The sequence below is a fragment of the Natator depressus genome, chromosome 5 (genome assembly GCF_965152275.1).
Source record: "Natator depressus isolate rNatDep1 chromosome 5, rNatDep2.hap1, whole genome shotgun sequence".
Lineage (NCBI taxonomy): Eukaryota > Metazoa > Chordata > Testudines > Cheloniidae > Natator > Natator depressus.
Genome location: NC_134238.1, coordinates 108030259 through 108047662, shown reverse-complemented (window position 1 = coordinate 108047662; position 17404 = coordinate 108030259). Strand labels below are relative to the sequence as shown.

At 39.1% G+C, this 17404-nt stretch overlaps 1 protein-coding gene across 4 annotated transcripts in view; it reads left to right on the top strand.

The window, feature by feature from the left end:
- Nucleotides 1-16994, top strand: part of BNC2 (basonuclin zinc finger protein 2) — a 473281-nt gene extending 456287 nt beyond the window's left edge. For all 4 annotated transcript variants that reach the window (XM_074953438.1, XM_074953440.1, XM_074953441.1 and 1 more), the window contains one exon: nucleotides 16305-16994. In XM_074953438.1, the coding sequence (XP_074809539.1) occupies nucleotides 16305-16965 (661 nt within the window). In that variant the 3' untranslated portion in view covers nucleotides 16966-16994. The remainder of the gene's footprint in view (nucleotides 1-16304) is intronic.
- The last annotated feature ends 410 nt before the right edge of the window (nucleotides 16995-17404 follow it).

Here is a 17404-nt window from a genome sequence, read left to right as displayed (position 1 = left end):
CATGCCAAAGGCGGTGGTGTCAGACAGGAGCGAGGGTAGAGGTTTGCCTGGGGACAGGAAAACGTCTCATTTGAGGAAAGTGGTCAAGGAGATGGAGAAAAGGGAGGAGGATACGCTGGACAGCTGCCTGAAAGCTAGGCTTGAATGTGCGTCCGGGTACAGTTTGTGCATCTGCGTGGGAGAAAGGGAGAAGTTTTAGTTGAGACTGTTGTTTCTGTAAAGGGAATCATAGCCAGCAGAGGAGGAGGGGGGCTGGTCTGTGATGAAGGAAAGGTTTGTGATGGGTAGGGTGACCAGATGTCCTGATTGTATAGGGACAGTCCCAATATTTGGGGATTTTTCTTATATAGGCACCTGTTACCCCCATCCCTTGTCCCAATTTTTCACACTTGCTATCTGGTCACCCTAGTGATGGGAGTCTTCACAGAGTAAGTCCCTCCTGGCCCTGCTTTTCCACCCCAGCCTCCCTCTCGGTCTTGCTTAAACAGGTACTGCCCCTGCCTCACAAAGTAAGCCGGAATGGATGGGCTGCTCCTCAGAGCCAGTACTCTGGGGCCAGCAACTCAGTAAACTCGTTTGTGCCATAGATCAGGTCAAGGTAAGGGCAGGCAGGCAGATAGAAAGAGGTTATTTTCCAGCTCAGTGGAGATAGGGAAGTTCCAAAATGTCTTGGGTGGCAGAGGGAGTCTTTCCAGTAATCAGCTTGAGAGGAAATGAGATGGTAGGCAGATGGGGTGGGAGAGAGTGAAGAGAAAAGATATTGTAGTTGAGTTAACTCAGCTCCCATCCCTAACCTAGTATTGTAGAGTTAAAGAAGGCTTGGGTTCAGATTCAACACCTGTGAAATCAGAGGTGCCATTTCTGACCAGGTCTTGATGGTAAACTAATGTAAGTATTTCAGTGAAAAGAAACACCTGTCCTACTCCTTATCAGCCCTATTGCATTTTAATAAGTTAAAATCTATTTTATATTGGTACCATCAATTTAAAAATCTCTGTTACTTAGGACTAGGTTGGAATGCTGGGTTAATAAGGACATGTTGCCCCATTTTCCATGCCCTAATTATATGGAAAATAAATGTATTTCCTGCATACCTGTTTAGTTACAAAGACAAAACTTTCCCTTTTTGCCTTTCTTTGACTAACGTAAGAATATTAATTGTTTAGGTTTGTCTTTAAATTTTCTCAGAAAGTGAGCATTTGTGTGTGTTCTGAAAGGTGGGAAAGGTAATTCAGCCCATGAACAAATTTTAAAACAAAATAATATTTGCTTAGGGTTACTTATAAATAAATATGAGGCAACTATTGGTGCCAAGTGTGATCCTGACATTTGATTGCTAGTTAAATCAGTCCAGATTTAAACATGTAAACTCCTTGATTTGTGTGGAGTAAGACATCTGTATTTAGTTTATTAAAACCTGCTGACATCTCTAGAACTAAATTTGTGCGCATATAGGCCTCTGGGTAGCTGTATTGAAAAAGCAGAGACATATACTTTTTGTTCATCTGCTTACCTGACTTCCAGCCCTGTACAGGTGTGCTTGAATAAATTAACATCAGATACCTCTGATGAGCCACTGCATACATTATCAACAGAGGTGAAGATGTGAAAAACATGCTACCTGCCTCCTGTTATCACCTCCTCAACACAAAAGCATCCATTTTTTCATCATCCCGCTATGTTTGGAAACTTATACAAAAAGCTTTTTAGAGACTGCTTTTCAAGAAATGCACGCGATTTTAGGAGCAGATAGCTCCAAAAAGGTACTCAGCACTAGTTTATGGTGACTATTAATATATTTCCCCTAATATCATTAGCCGTCAGATACAGCTTGTTTCCCTTCACTAATAACAAGAAGAGAACGTTTTAAGACATCTGTTTGATTAACTGTATGTCACCAGACAATCAAAACAGGTTTTTGCTGTGTTATTTTTCAGATCTGAACATGTTTACACATTTGCTGTTGGTATAGGAATTCGTAGTTTTAAAAAGAATATGTGGATATGCTCAACAATGCTATGAACCAGTAGGTTTCCTTGGGGAGTCACTAAAATGTGCTTGTTTGCTTACATTCAAACACGTCTTTCTTTCACAAGAGAGCCTGGGTTGTAAAGAAATGGATTTTGTGACCCTTATGTTGAGTAGTAACTTCTTCTATGGGTAGTTCAGTGGGACTATATGCAGAGTATGATATAATCAGTCCGAGTAAGGAAGACAGAAAGAAGGACAGAATGAATTAACTTTTATATGAGTGATCTACCAGCTACTGTGTAGCAGCTCATTTTTATTGTAGAGGATGAAGTGAAAGAAGAGTGGGGAATAAAAGCATACAAGCCCAATCTTATTTATATGAGAAGCCCTAATGTAACACCAGGCTGCTTACTTGAGTAAGGGTTGCAGGATCAGGTGTGTTGTGGAGGAAGTTCTTTCTCTTTTTCACCCTGTAAGGAATTGTACTGACATGTATTACCATCATTTTATTATTGTTGTATTAGTTTGAAAATGAAGGTAAAGCTTACATCTTCTAAACTTGCCCCGCACAACACAGGATTTTATATTGTTATGTCAACCTGCAAAAGTAAATCCAGGACTTTTCAGTGACCTGCAAAGTCGAGCTAAGTATTCACTGACCCACAAGCATTAAGAGAGGTGGTAAACATAATTAAGTCAGTAAAAGCACTGACTGAACCATGGCACATATGGAGGAATATTTTCCCTTGATGCAGGGCCGGATTTAGGGGCAGGCGATCCAGGCGACTGCCTGAGGTGCCGGGCTTGTGGGGGCTGGCCTCGGGGTGCTGTTTTTGTTGTTAGCCATAAAAGGGAAATTTATTGTCTTGTATGACTGGGAGAAATCATGTATGCATTCGTGCATCAAAGTCATGAAATGGGCTACAAATGCAATAAAACATAAGGTATTCAAATGTTTAACAAACGGAGGGGGCGACAAAGACATTCCTCACTTGGAGCACCATTTGGTCTAGGGCTGGCCCTGTCCTGCTCTGCTCTATATGTTTAGCTCTCATAATTGTCTATGAAAATTACATGTATGACTGTGTCAACAGAAGAATATGCAGCGTAAGTGCAAGTTTCCAAAAAACGTCTCTTAATCCTTAATCCTGACCTACAGGTTTTTCAATCCTGAGCTTCTCTTCAATAAAGATTGCCTACTGTGTCAAGTTATGTGGAGTGTTTGTAACATGGGTCCCCAATGTCTATTGGGAACTAGCCTGGAGACCATCAAATGTATGTTCACATACAGTAGCAACAATTAAAAAGTCAACCTTTACACAATAGTGACCACACCAGGGTCTATGTAATGCCAGGTAATGTTGTGGTATCACAGATACCATTGTGTGGTCACGGTGACAGTGTGTATGTTGACATTTTAATTATGATCACTGTGTATTAGTTGCCATAAGTTCCGAACCCAGTATGTCCTCTAATGAAATCCTAGAGCTTTAACTTGTGCCTCCTAGTTCCCGGCATCATCTTTTACATGAGCACTTTGCCTTGTGCTAAGAAAGTTTTTTTTTTTTTAATTAAGAGCTCATTTCATATTTAAACTTGCCCTAAAAAGCATTCCTTAAAGATACTGCCTAAGAAATAATTTAACATTTTTGCCATAAGGCACCTACAAGCTTCATATAAATGGACATGGAAGAGAAATGAAAGAGTTTTGTGTTTGCCAAAAATGTACGCTATGAATAAAAAAGGACTTTGGTGTATATGTATGTAAATATAAAGCATTTGGGATGGAGCGGGAGAGAGATAAGAGGTGGAACTGGGTTGAGGAAATGATTTTTTTTTTAATGTCATTTTGTTTTCATCCTCTTTGGGTTTTTTTTGTTTGTTTGTTTTTTTAAATTCCATCCCCATGCCAAACTGTATGACCTAAAACACAAATTGTAAATTTATTATAAAAAGCTGGTACTTTTAAAGCATTAGTGATCTTGACTAAGTACTTTACAAACTTTATTACTTACTTTAGTAACTAAAGAAAAAATGTTGCCCACTTTCAATTCAGTACATTTCTCTCTCTCTCACCTTTCCTTTGCTATGCCAAAATAAAAAAACAATTAAACTTTGTCTGTTTACAGCTGAAAATATAAATGAAAGACAGTTAATTTTGCGGCCCATAAATATTAACTATTGCCTTTGTGTCTGGCACAGAACATGTAAAAACAAAAAACTATACATCTTTAGTTGTATCGATAGATAGCTATCTAAAAATACAATGGAGAGGGAGAGAAATCAGGTCTACCGTGAGAAGGTAAGATGGGCCCTTGGTCTAAGAAGGAGATGCATGTAGCTGATGCAGGTGCTGCCATCGAGGACAGTAGATCCTCAATAGTAAGTGTCTCAGGTCTGATAGCCAGATATGGGAGCAGCACTAATTCTGCAGCCTTTTTAGTCTGTTCTGTCACAGAGGGGGCACTGCTGGGTCAGTCAGCTCACTAGTAATTGTGTTTTACAGACTTCTAAAGCAATTGGCTCAGTCAGTCCCAATTCAATAAAAGTGGAAAGCGAGAGCGAGAGCACTTTTGTTCTATTTTTTACTTGAAATTATTTCATTCAGCAGTCTGTCTTTTTTATTACCAGGACTTGACATTAGCACTCCAAGCTATATTAGCATCCATTTCAGCAGTTCAGTAATGGTATTAAAAAAACACTTAACTTCAACGGTGAATGGTTGTATGACAGTACCATAAAAATCCACATTAAAAAAAAACTTATGTATTTGTCCCTGCAAATTATTTTTCACTTGTTTAACCACTTCAAAACTACGCTCTCTTGACTGGCATTTGCAAGGGCTCTTGCCACAAGGAAAGCTTTCAGTGGAGCTGGGAGGCCACTCCACCGACAAAGACATAAAGGGAAAAATCAAGACATTTTTAAAAAAAGGCAATAGGAACAAACAAACAAAAAAGCCTACCATACAGGTAGATAACCTTCCATTTGTCAACAGTGGTAGGACTGGCAAACTCAAAACATCTAAGGTTTAAAAAAAAACCCTCTTTGGCACCTTGAACATTTCTGGGATTTCATTTTGAACCCACCACTCTTCAAACTTGGGACAGGAGCCTAACTACCTTGGCACTGCAGCACACTCATAAACGACTGCATTAGGTTCTAAATTTTGATTAAACATTCTGTAATTAATCAATGGCAGACATGAAGCAGTTGGCAAGGTCCAGAGCTGCAAAATGTTTAAGACATAAAACATTACAAAGTAATTAGAATGTGCTCCTTCAAGAGAAGGATTGCCTTCAATAAAGAGGTAAATGATAGCATCATGTTTATTGTGGATGTAGGCAACCAGTGCAATATGATAAACTGCAGGAGATACACATATCAGTAATCATCCACATTATTAGTGTCATTAATCATAATTCTAAAAATATGACAGCAGCAGCCAACTTTTTGACCAATTTTGCCTCTGCCTGTTGGCCGTTATAACTTCACTAATAGACTGCAGAGCTCCTGTGCGTGGCAGTTTGCATTGGGAATGGAAGGTTAATTATATTTGAGCTGCTGATTCCTTCTCTCTTCGGAGAAGACTGAGCACTTTGACAATCCCAGGAGCTCACTGCTGTTAAACCAGTAAAAGTACTTTATTGAAATTTTCTTTGTTGGTCAGGAATGAGTAGATGTTTCAAATGAGATATAAGCGCCAGGCTGGGATGGCTGCTAATGTGTCTTGCTCCAAAATAATCCTTGGACAGCAAACTGAACTCATACTTCCCTTAGATCTCTTTGCATGGTCTCCTGTGGCTCGGTAAGAAGTTGAAAATTTAATAACCACTGACAATGGTATGTATGGAACAATCTCAGAGGATTGGCATTGCTGAGGAGTTGGGGTTTGAGTGGAGAGAGTTGGTATGATTGTTTAGGATAATCAGCTATCAGTTGACCTGAAAGTTGTACTTTATTTAGTAATGTAAAATTACTAATAAGAAAGCCCTGTTGAAATTCCACATAGTATTTTGTTATATATCTCTTCTGGTTCTATATAAATAAATCCAGCATTTTTAGATAGCCAGAGCAGGGTGAATAGTGCATGAGGATTGGCTCTGCACTGAAGATAATAGAATAAAAGAACAGCAGAATAAAATCACTGAAAGGCTTGTGAACCTTCCAAGCAAATCTGATCTAATGTGTTGCTTTGCACCAGTATCTTGACAAATATATATATTTTGGTTTCAGGAAAGACTGAGTTTCATTTTGAGATTTTGCATTCACTCAAACCTGAAATTCAAAGTAGAATTCATGGGTGAGATGTAAAACAGAAGAGGCAGTTTGCACAAATTCCTTCAAACCCATTGCATTTTGCCTACTGTGGTAGGGAAATAAAATGAAAAGAAAAAACTGACTGATTATGAATGTTGGATCATATAATATTTACAAAAATATAATTTTAAAAATAAATGTCAATTCATGTATTATTTGAACAACAGATACCTACAGGAAATCTGTATTCTTTAAGGGTTAAATTCTCCTGCACAGAGGGCCAGCACAAAACCCTAAGTACCATGTAAAACGTGGTAGGTGGATACGTGGTGGTGTATAGTATCTTGTGGGGCATGCTCCGCATTGGGAGGAATTCCACCTGAAGGCTCAGGTAGAGTCTAGTAGCAGTCTAGGACAAATGGCCTGATTCTAAATAGTGCTGAACACCAACAACTCATGTTGAAAGATTATGCTCCAAATGAGGTTAAATTCTGGCTGTGTAACATTTTTATAATTCGTTAGCTCACTTTGGAAATGGTTAGTGAGATAAATCTTTTTAATGTAAACTTTCTTCACTAGTCCAGATATTAGACAAGAGTGCTGGCTATTTTGTCATGAGACTCTGCTTCCAGGCAGCTGGTAAAGTGTGAGGTTGAAGTGTTACAATGAATTTATATCATTTCTGAGTAACTCTGGCAAATACTCCAGTGGTTATGCTTTTCATTTGTAATATCTTTTGATCTTTAATGGGCAACAATAGTTATATATTAAGAGTGTGACATGACCTTGATGCTTCTGAGCACACACAGCTGTTGTGAAAGGGTAATTCTGTTCATTCGGTAAGGATCGTCTCACTAACACCTCAACAGGTATGTACTGAATTATTGGGCCTTTCAAGAATCCCCAACCTGTCAGATTTTACTAAAACATGGTATGGGAAGAAAACATTGCAGTCAGATATCAATTCCATATTTAACCTGAGCATCCACTCACATAGTCAGCCGTTCTGCCTTCCCAAATACCATCTCAACATTAACATTTTTTATGCATTCCACAGTGATGACAAATTGTTTTTTGACTCTAGCTCTGGATTAAGTATGCAAAAGGCATGTTTGCCGCTGCCAACAAACCAATAATTCTCACTAACATCTTCAGAGTTACAACATTTATAAAGTTGCAAAGTGGAGTAAACAAACCATCTGTTTGGCTTTACCATATATGTCATGCTCTCTTATTAGCATATTACGATTCATTTAGTAAACAAAATTGGTGATTTCGTTCATGTCAAAGTTATGGGGAGCTTGAAGATGATTAACATTCCTGGGACAGGCACATTAATACATTGCTTCCTCTGCGAAGTTAAATGGCTTCTCAGGAGAATCACCCCTTGTTGACAAGATGAGACTGTCAATTTTGTTTGCCTGCCACATTAGGGGCCGTAAGGGGATGGCAAGCTCTGAGAAAGAGGAGCAGTTTAGGCAGCATAATTCACTGCGAATTGAGAAAAGAAGTCTAATTCTGATAAATGGTCGACCCCAATACATCCTACCTGTTATTACAACAGACGTGCCGTATCTGTGCAGTAAATTAGTTAAACCCCTAAAGAGCTTGGTGGGAGCTTATCTTCAAGTGAATAATTTGAGTGTAGCGGGAGCCGTCTTCGTGACCAGTGTGAATGATTTGTTTCATATTGAAAGGGATTGAAATGACTGGGTTCCACATCTTTAATTTGCGAGAACTTGCTTGTCCTTCATTTCCTACATTTAATAAGCACTTCTTTACTTTTTTTTTTTTTTTTTTTTTTTTTACTAGGTGCTGAACTGTATTTTACCTTTTGGATTTTCTTCCTGTGAAAGGTTAATATTTTCAGATTCTATGCAATTTAAAGCCTCAAGAATCAATGTTATTGCCCAGGCTGCTCATATTAAAATCACCATTGTTTCAAACCAAACCAAACCCAAGGCACATTAAGCACAATCAGATAAGAAGAAAACAGAATCTGCTTAAAACTGAAAATATCTATGTGAAATCCTGGCCCCCCTGAAGTCGATGGGAGTTTTACCTTTGACTTCAATGGATCCATGATTTTAGTGTCTTTCAGATCTATGTTATGTTGGCTTGGATGGATGGAGGGATTTTTTTTATTTTTTTTTGTGTGTGTGTGTAAGACAGCCAGATGGTATTGAAGAGCAACTTAGACAGTAGGAAAATTAGAACTGCAAATGGAAAAATCATTTCTTAACCAGATTCCAGTGCTAACTAAATTCTAGGAACTATTTTCTCATTCATTTTTAAAGTAAATAGGGGGAAATGGCTACTACTTCCTTCTTAAAGAAACATCAGAGCTAAGGCAAAGACTTTCTCTCATAAGTATGCACACTGCCATGCTTAGCCAAGTTTTTACTTCTCATGCTTTGATTTTAGCTGTATGAAACCCGGCATTTTCAGTGTGCAGAGATTTTGAGAAAGAAAAAATTGGCTTAGCATATGTTCGCATATTCTGGGCTTTGTTTTGAGTTTCAGGCTCAAATAAACATGGAAACTGAAAGTGAAATTTAGGCAAAAAACTACAAGTCATCGCCTTGTTTGGGATCAAAATCACGTGAAATTGCCAATTTTTAAACAAAACCATAAATCTTCATTTATAACCTCTGGGGCAAAGAGGATCCATATGGAACTTGGCCTTATTTGTTCACACCAACAAAGAGAGAGAGGAATTATTTATGGTGGACTAAGGGGCTATAACTAGGACAAATGGGATGGTACAAAGGTAAAATTTAAGCTGCATAACAGAAAAAAAATTCTAATGAGCTGTAGGCAGCTATGAAAAAAGTTTCCCTAGAGCAGCGGTTTTCAAACTTTTTGAGCTGAGTGCCCCATTTGAGTTTAAAAATTTGGTTGTCTTTCCCCGCCCAACCCAGACAAAAAGAGGTTAGTCAGGGGTGAACGTGGCGCTCCCTCCCCAAACCCCGCTGCCTGGGTCTGAAGCCCAAGCCACATGGCGTCGCCGCTCACCCCTCCAAACATTCCTAAGGGGGTGCACCCCATAGTTTGAAAACCTCTGCCCTAGAGGAACAGTGGAAATCTCAGTGGTTGGCTGACAAGGCACTGGAACATGTCCTCATGGGAGATGGATTGAATAGCACTGGCAAAAAAAAAAAAATGGTCTTGATGACCAGGTAGATTATCTCTAGCTTCTAGGAAGTGTTTGCAAATCGTAGCAAACATTCTGACAAATCTGTGCTGAGTTTTGATGGTGTAATGAAACCCCATGTTGGCTGAATGTTGTATGGTTTCAGGTTTCATAATAAAATATTAGCCGCTTTCTAGTTATAAGTGATTGATTAGTACTATTGCCTGGAAACAAGGGGGATTTTTGTTATGTTGTGTTTTAATGTAATAACCCTACAAATATTTTTTTATCACGTTACTTAATGTCGGGATCACTTACAGTAATTTAAAACAAAGCTGTCCAAAGAGTCAAGACCCACTGCTGCAAGCTACTGGGCATCGTCTGCTTCCATTGAAGAAGTCAGGTGGTGGCTTTGCACAATACCTAGTTTTTGGATAAAAGGAGCATTCACTTTCCAATCTGCACAATACAATTTCCGCAACATTCGAATGTCCATGAAGGGTGAACTTTGTCCCATGTAGACGGGCAGCCCTGGATTGGACCTAAGTATCAAGCCTCCACACAAAGGTGAATTTCTCCCTGTATTATTAATTCCCTTCCACTTCAAAAAAACAATAAAAAACATTCATACTAAATAAAAATAAACTAAAATAAAGCAGTCATTACATTTTTCTTTCCAACGAATAGATAGTAAATTAACAGAATCAGACTCATTGGCAAGTGTTGAAAGGAACTGCTGAAGAGTACCAGACTGAATTTATGAGCTGTATAAATGGCATGTGCATTTAATTGACCATATTTCTTAGACTTATAATCCCCTTTCTTTTGTTGATGCATAGTGCATCTCTTGCAAGTGAACCAGTAGGTGGGGTGGAACATACAGTGAATTTTATTTATGGAAGAATATTTTACTGAATTTCAGAATGAAAGGAAAAATTACCACAAGTGGCATCACAGTCATATAAGATAACTGTCCATAGTCAATACAGCTGAGGGTTTCACAGAACTTCCAGTCTGACAGGGAAAAGGTGACTTGGGAAGTCTGATAACATCCCTGCATGTCCACAGCCACAGATTTCATCTTTATCATCATCATCATCATCATCTTTTTAGCAGTACTGATTCATTCTTAAGATTGTTGAGTTTAGACTGCAGACTTTCCCTCTGGTGAGAATTTGTCCACACTCTTCTGTCCACCATATGACTAATTCATGAATAGCTGTATGGAAGAAGAATATTAAGTACCCAAAAAAACTGGAGCCATTATGGGCTTCATAAAATGATTAGAACTTTGGTAAAACACTTTTGCTATTGTAAATAGCATTGTACAACATTGGGGGAGGGGGGCAATCCCTTTTTACAAGGAAAATTATTCAAAATGGAAATGTCTATTAGCTAAGCAGATATGTGTACACTTTTTAGTATAGAATTGTTTTTTAAAATCTCAGGTCCACAACCCCTCATTCTTCCTCCTTGCCTGAGATTGGGTAGACCTAGTTTCTATGATTGGTTGGTATCTGTCCTTTGGTGATGCTATTTGACCTTGTATTTCTCTCTTCAGGTCTTTAGCTTTCTAACTCCTTTTATTTAATATTTATGTTATAGCAACACCCAAAGGTCCTGATCAGGATCAGGGCCCCGTTTTGGTAGGTGATGTACAAATGTAGGGGCAAACATTGCCCCTGGCCTGAAAAGATAACTAAGAAGTCAAGGAGCATACAAATGATGAAAGGAGAGAGAGACAAATTTGCTATGATTTTTCTACACACATACACACACTTGCCATTTGTATTTATTTTAGTTATGTAATTTCATAAATAAATACTAACTATTCCAAACTGCCTTGCAGCCTAGCCAGTGGACATGGTTTATTTTCTTGCAGACATTGTGTCATGAGAAGATATATGAAGGAGGAGTGGGTAGTAACCATACCGATGAGTTCAGGGAAAGCATTTCATGCTTAAAGTATGATGTGGAAGAAAGCACATGTATTCGGGGCGGATCAGTCAAACAGGTGGCGCTCAAAGGCTTGCATGTTGCAGAAGCAGAGGATAACATGTTAAGAGTCGAGCGTAGATAAGCAGAGGGGGCAGAGTTGTGAAGGATCTTGAAGGTCAGAATAAGAAGCCTGAACTTGATGTGGTGCAAAGGGTGGACCCACTGGAGAGATCTACCAGGGGTAGTGATGTGATCCGAGTTGCAGGTAAGGAAGATAAAAATAGCAGCAGCTTCTTTGTGAGGGGTGACACAGGTGACGGGGAGTCCAAAGAGGAAGAAGTTGCACTATTGAAGACCGGAGGTGATGATGACAACAATTTTAGGGCTCTGCTTATTCCTTCCTCTCTCTTTCTGTTTATGTTCTGTGCTTTTGGAGCACTGCCTTTGCTCATACACTCCATTCTGAATTTGTAAAATGCCTTTCACCATGGCTTTCAACACAATCAGTTTTGCTTCCAAGCCCCACTCTCTTACGTATTAATACTAGTGCCTTCCTGCTTCCGGGCCTTCTCCCTTTTTATGCTGCTAGTTTCTTCCAGGCCTCTTTTCCCATAGGCTCTCCTCTCTGCTTTCATACCTTCCTTCTTCCTTCTGTCTCAGGTCCTGTATCCTCAGCCATCCTCACCCATACATGCATGCTGGAACACACATACAGACATCCGGGTCACCAGACTTTCTTTGTCATTGAAGCTCTGGAAACACTAAGGCATTCGTTCAGGAAAGCATCTCTATTCAGGACGCTACTCGAACACCTTCTTAAGTTCTGTCCTGAGTTGGGATCTTGCAGCACGCTGCCATGTTCTTAATGCACTGGACAGGAAAAGGAAGGAATGTAGAATCATTCCCCAGTGTAATGTGAACTCATTTTCTCCCCTTTCCTATGCCACCAATCATTCACCCCTGACAATCTGAGTGGCTGGCAACTTCAACACAGAATATTCCAAATTCTAGGAGCTTTAACCTCTATGGCTTTGGTTTCAGCACAAAATTTCAAACCCACAATGTCCAAATGAATGCATGTTTTCCCCTCAGTGCGCTCCTCTGATCCCTAGTGGAATGTTTTTGCATATGATATTTAGGAGAATTATTAAACACAAATGAAATAGATTAAGAAATGAATGTAAAATAATCAATTCTTTTGAACTGTGGTTGCATAATGGAAATTGACTGCTATGAATGAACTTATGTTCTGAAGTTATGAACAGCAGAGCTAATGCACTGCCATGAGTTCATCTTTATTATTGCATTACACCTGAATCTATTGATAAAGTAGTTTTTTTTTAAGCTAGGGATGGCACTTAATTGAATAAAAGTCAATGTAATTATATTAGGAAAAGCCAACAGTACTGCTGACAGCGGAAAAGGGACACTGCTGAACAGAGTGCCAGAACATGTCCACACATTTCTGCACATCGTTTAGCTGACAGATATTAAAGGCTGGTACATAGATTAATTAGATTACTGATTGCCACTGCTATAAGTGAGAATTGAATCAGGGAGGCATCCTGCCCTATCATAGCATCAGTGGGATTGTGTCTTTTCACAGATCATCCTCAGGAAGGCATATGTCCATTTGGGGTCTCAGAGCATCCTTTTTAACCATGTTAATTTATTGTTATCTCTTCATTCAATGAATTTTGACGTTATTTTCACTACACATCTGGCTGCTGTTTTCCCAGCAGCGAATCAAGGAAACAGTAGGTGCAGATGTGTGAGAAACAACAGACAGCTACAGTTAACCCAGCCAGTTTTACATGGCAGCAAATTCCCATATTCTTTTTAGTGTGAAATCAAGGGTTGGGGAAAGAAGTAGGAGAAATGGTAAGAAATAAATCCAGAAGCGCATTTCAGGAGTTTGCAGTTAGCTGTTATTTTGATAAGGACAACTGTGCTTTTACACTCATGCAATAACTCTGGTGATACCCTAGCCGCTTGTCAGCTTATATAGGCTTTCACACTAAGCATTTCCTATACCATGCTTAGCAACTTCCACTTGGAGTCATCTGCCATCTAACACTGGAAAGGCAAGGAACAACTGTGTTGAAGCAGGAACTATAGGGACAACTTCTGTTTATCATTCATGTACGTACACACTGCTTGCATCTGTTTAGAGCTCATTTGTGGATGATGATGTGAATTTGCTTTGTCCAATTTGATTTATGATTTTGGATTGTGTGGCTGATCCAATATCCACCAAGACAGCAGTGTAAGTGAGATGATGGCTGACAGAAAATGATCTCACAGTCAAGACATTTTTTAACCTGTATTTTATCGTTTTAAGATTTTGTTTATTTTTTAAACCAGATATGTCTGGATTGGAATGTGAATTTGTTCTCTCTCTCTTTCTCTCTCTCTTTTTCTCTCTCTCTTTCTCTTTTGTGATCTCGATTTAGCAAAAGATTAGAAAGCTGATCTTATCACAAGGTAAGCTCAGCCTTCATAAGTGCAGTGTGGGGATGTGTATAATACACTTCTGTGCCTACGAAAAGCAACCGTACTATATTTGCTTGTGTGAAAAGTGTGTTTCCCACGTGGGAATAGAACAATAAATGATTTCCACTTTTCTTTACCCTTGAACATACCTCTCAATTCTCTCTCATTATGAGAGCTCCATTTTGGACCCAAATTTACCTACATCCTGTGCAGATCTGGTTGGAATAAAATGAAGTGCAGTATCAGTTTGACATCCGATCCATCCTCAGTCGGAGAACAGTAACCTGCACTTGCAGGAAAATGCGGTTGACCATTTCTATCTCTAACTGCTCACATTTATTACTGTAAATTATGTACAACAGACATGATGAATCAAGAAACAGTTGATAGAAAGTTAAATAAATTAACCCCACATCATTTTAATGTTTCTGCATTAGTATTTGTCTTATGACCCATACTGAGTCACTGTATCATATTTGGGACTTCAGCTTGTTGAGAGATATGCTCTTGTGGGATTTCTAAAAATGAAGTTTCCAGTTAGGAAATACTGCCCATATCTCACTTTTAATTTTTTCTTTTGATGTTATTCTAGGACCCGAAAGTACAGAGAACATTGGGTCATTATGTGCCCTCTTGTCCAATTTTGTATCCAGTACTTTTTATCTTTTTGTGTGTTATGCTATTCCATTGATAAATCCTCTCTCCCTCTCTCCCTCCCTCCCCACATTCAGACTCTGATCTTCAATTTACAATGCGCAGGCAGACCTGGTGAGCCCGCATGTTGTAAATTGTAGGTTCGTGTCCTTAGTTTGCAAACAGAAAATGTTAAGCAGTGGAATTTCACTAATTCTTATGTCACACATTTGAAATTCCAATCATTCTCCCCTCAAAATATCGGTCTCATCCTACTTCTCAGCAATGGTTCAAAATCAGAGTAATCTAATGTGAGGTCTTATAATTACTAAAACTTTATTTTGTATTATCGTAATTAAAGTGAAATATTTACCAAACATACTTTCTGTGATGAAGTGTTTTGATATTTTTATCATGTTTGTTGGTTTACTCACTAATTTTAAAAATTTTCCAGTCATTAGTGCAAATCAGTGAAGTTCTACTGTGCTTAAAATCTATAGAATATCTAAAAGGCTTATATCAAAAATGGAGAGTAAAATTCAGCGTTTAAAATAGGAGACTATATTTCACAATTACTGAGATGAAACCTTATGTTTCATTGCATATATAGATCCTTAATTCTTGAAGATAAGACCCCAATCCAGCAAAGCACTTAAGAACATGCTTAACTTTACGCTCTTGGGGCCTGATCGAAAGCCCACTGAAGTGAGTGGGAGCTTTCCCAGAGACTCTTGAATAGTCCCACTGACATCATGCTTAAAGCTAAGCATGTGCTTAAGTGTTTTAATGGATTGAGGCCAAAGTCCTGTGCATTCACCCATAATTTTTACTGGAAATTCTATTGCTTGAGTCATTTCAAATTGCACTGGACCAAGCACTAGGAAATATACTTTGGAGAACAACAACCCTGCTTTGACAGGAGGATGGACCAGATGACTTTGGGTGAGATTTTTAAGAACATCTAGTGGCTTTTCTTCACAGTGCAGCAGTGCACACTAGAAGGCAGTAAATTGTAGAGGCTCTAAAATGTGTGTTCTAACTTCCCTACATGTAGACCCTGCTGAGGCACTCTAAAAGGTACCTAGTGCGCATTATATAGACCCGTTTGAAACAGTACTACATAAATGTGCACTAGGAACCTGTTTGTTTGTCAGCGGGGTCTACACAGGGTACTTAGAGCACAACACTTTAGAGAGCTCTTAAATTTACATCCCTCTGATGCACATTGCCACACTGTGTAGACAAGCCCAAATTGATTTTCACTGGGACTTCTGCTCCTAATCCCCATAAGTGTTTTCCATCTCATCTGGGTCTGATTCTGATCACCCTTATACTCCTTTGATTTGTGATTTTCACCAATTTTAGTGAGATCACAATCAGGACCTGGGACTACATACTACCCAATTGTCTTACTCTTGTGCTTCTCCTGTACTGTGGGTTTTGGTTTTTCAGGGTTTTGGGGTTTTTTTCTTCCTTGAATTACTGTTTCTGAAAACCCCATTTCAAGAATCAAAAACAGTATGTCACGTTGTTTATTAGGCTGAAGTATGCTTTCAACCGGAAACATAAAGGCTGCAGCCACTGCTGAGGCTAATGATGATGGGTGGTAGCGGGAAAATAAAGTAGGGTGGGTTGTGTTTTTGTTTTTGTTGGAAGGGGTTTTTGTTTACTTTGTTCTGTATTTTTCATTTTGTTACAAATTTCTCCTCTCCATTATAAGAATGAGTGGATTTTCAAGAAACCAGGGGCAGCAGTAGCTTTCCATTATAAATTATTGATAAATCAGAAATGTGTGTTTCATGCTTGGCAACTATACATTTAATGAAAAATACTGTACATTTTTTTCTCTTTCTTCCCTTCCCTCTTCTTTTTCCAGGCACAGTGCTAACATAAACCTGCACCGTAAACTGTTGACCAAAGAACTGGATGACATGGGACTGGACACCTCTCAACCTTCTCTTAGTAAGGACCTCCGTGATGAATTTTTGGTGAAGATCTATGGCACCCAGCATCAAATGGGGCTTGACATAAGGGAAGACACCTCCTCACCAGCTGGTACTGAGGATTCCCACATGAATGGGTATGGAAGGGGCATGTCTGAAGACTACATGGTCCTAGACCTGAGCACCACCTCCAGCATCCAGTCCAGCAGCAGTATCCATTCCTCAAGAGAATCTGATGCAGGCAGCGATGAGGGGATTCTCCTGGATGACGTTGATGGGGCAAGTGACAGTGGGGAATCTGCACACAAAATGGACACCCCTGCCATAGGTGTAGGTATGGGTTCCGACCTTCCAGGATCCCTCATGTTCAACAATGTTTCAATGAGCAACGGTGGGATAATGTGTAACATTTGCCACAAAATGTACAGCAACAAGGGGACCCTCAGGGTGCACTATAAAACGGTGCACTTGCGAGAAATGCACAAGTGCAAAGTCCCTGGGTGCAACATGATGTTTTCCTCTGTCCGCAGCCGAAATCGGCACAGTCAGAACCCTAACCTGCATAAAAACATTCCCTTCACTTCAGTAGATTAGTTTAAGGATGGACACGCAAATGCCAGCTCTCACGGAGGGCCTACCATGTTTGAACTGCCATATACAGCATATATATATATATGTATGTATATATGTGTGTGTGTGTGTGTGTGTGTATATATATATATGTATGTATATATACACACACACACACACATGCATATATATATATATATATATATATATATATATATATATATATATATATATATATATATCTTTTTCTTTTTTAACAAAAGGAAAACACCAGGTGCTTTTGTTTGTTTGTTTTCATTTTCCTTCGTTGGGTTTGGGGTGGGGGTGGGGGCAGGGGAAGGTTAAGAAGGGATGGAATCTTTAACCGGGGGTGAAATACCCTCAATAAAAACCACAGAAACTTGCAATTAGCCCCAGTTTTGTTAGGAAATTCTTGGTCATCTCCAAAGAGACAAATTGTTCT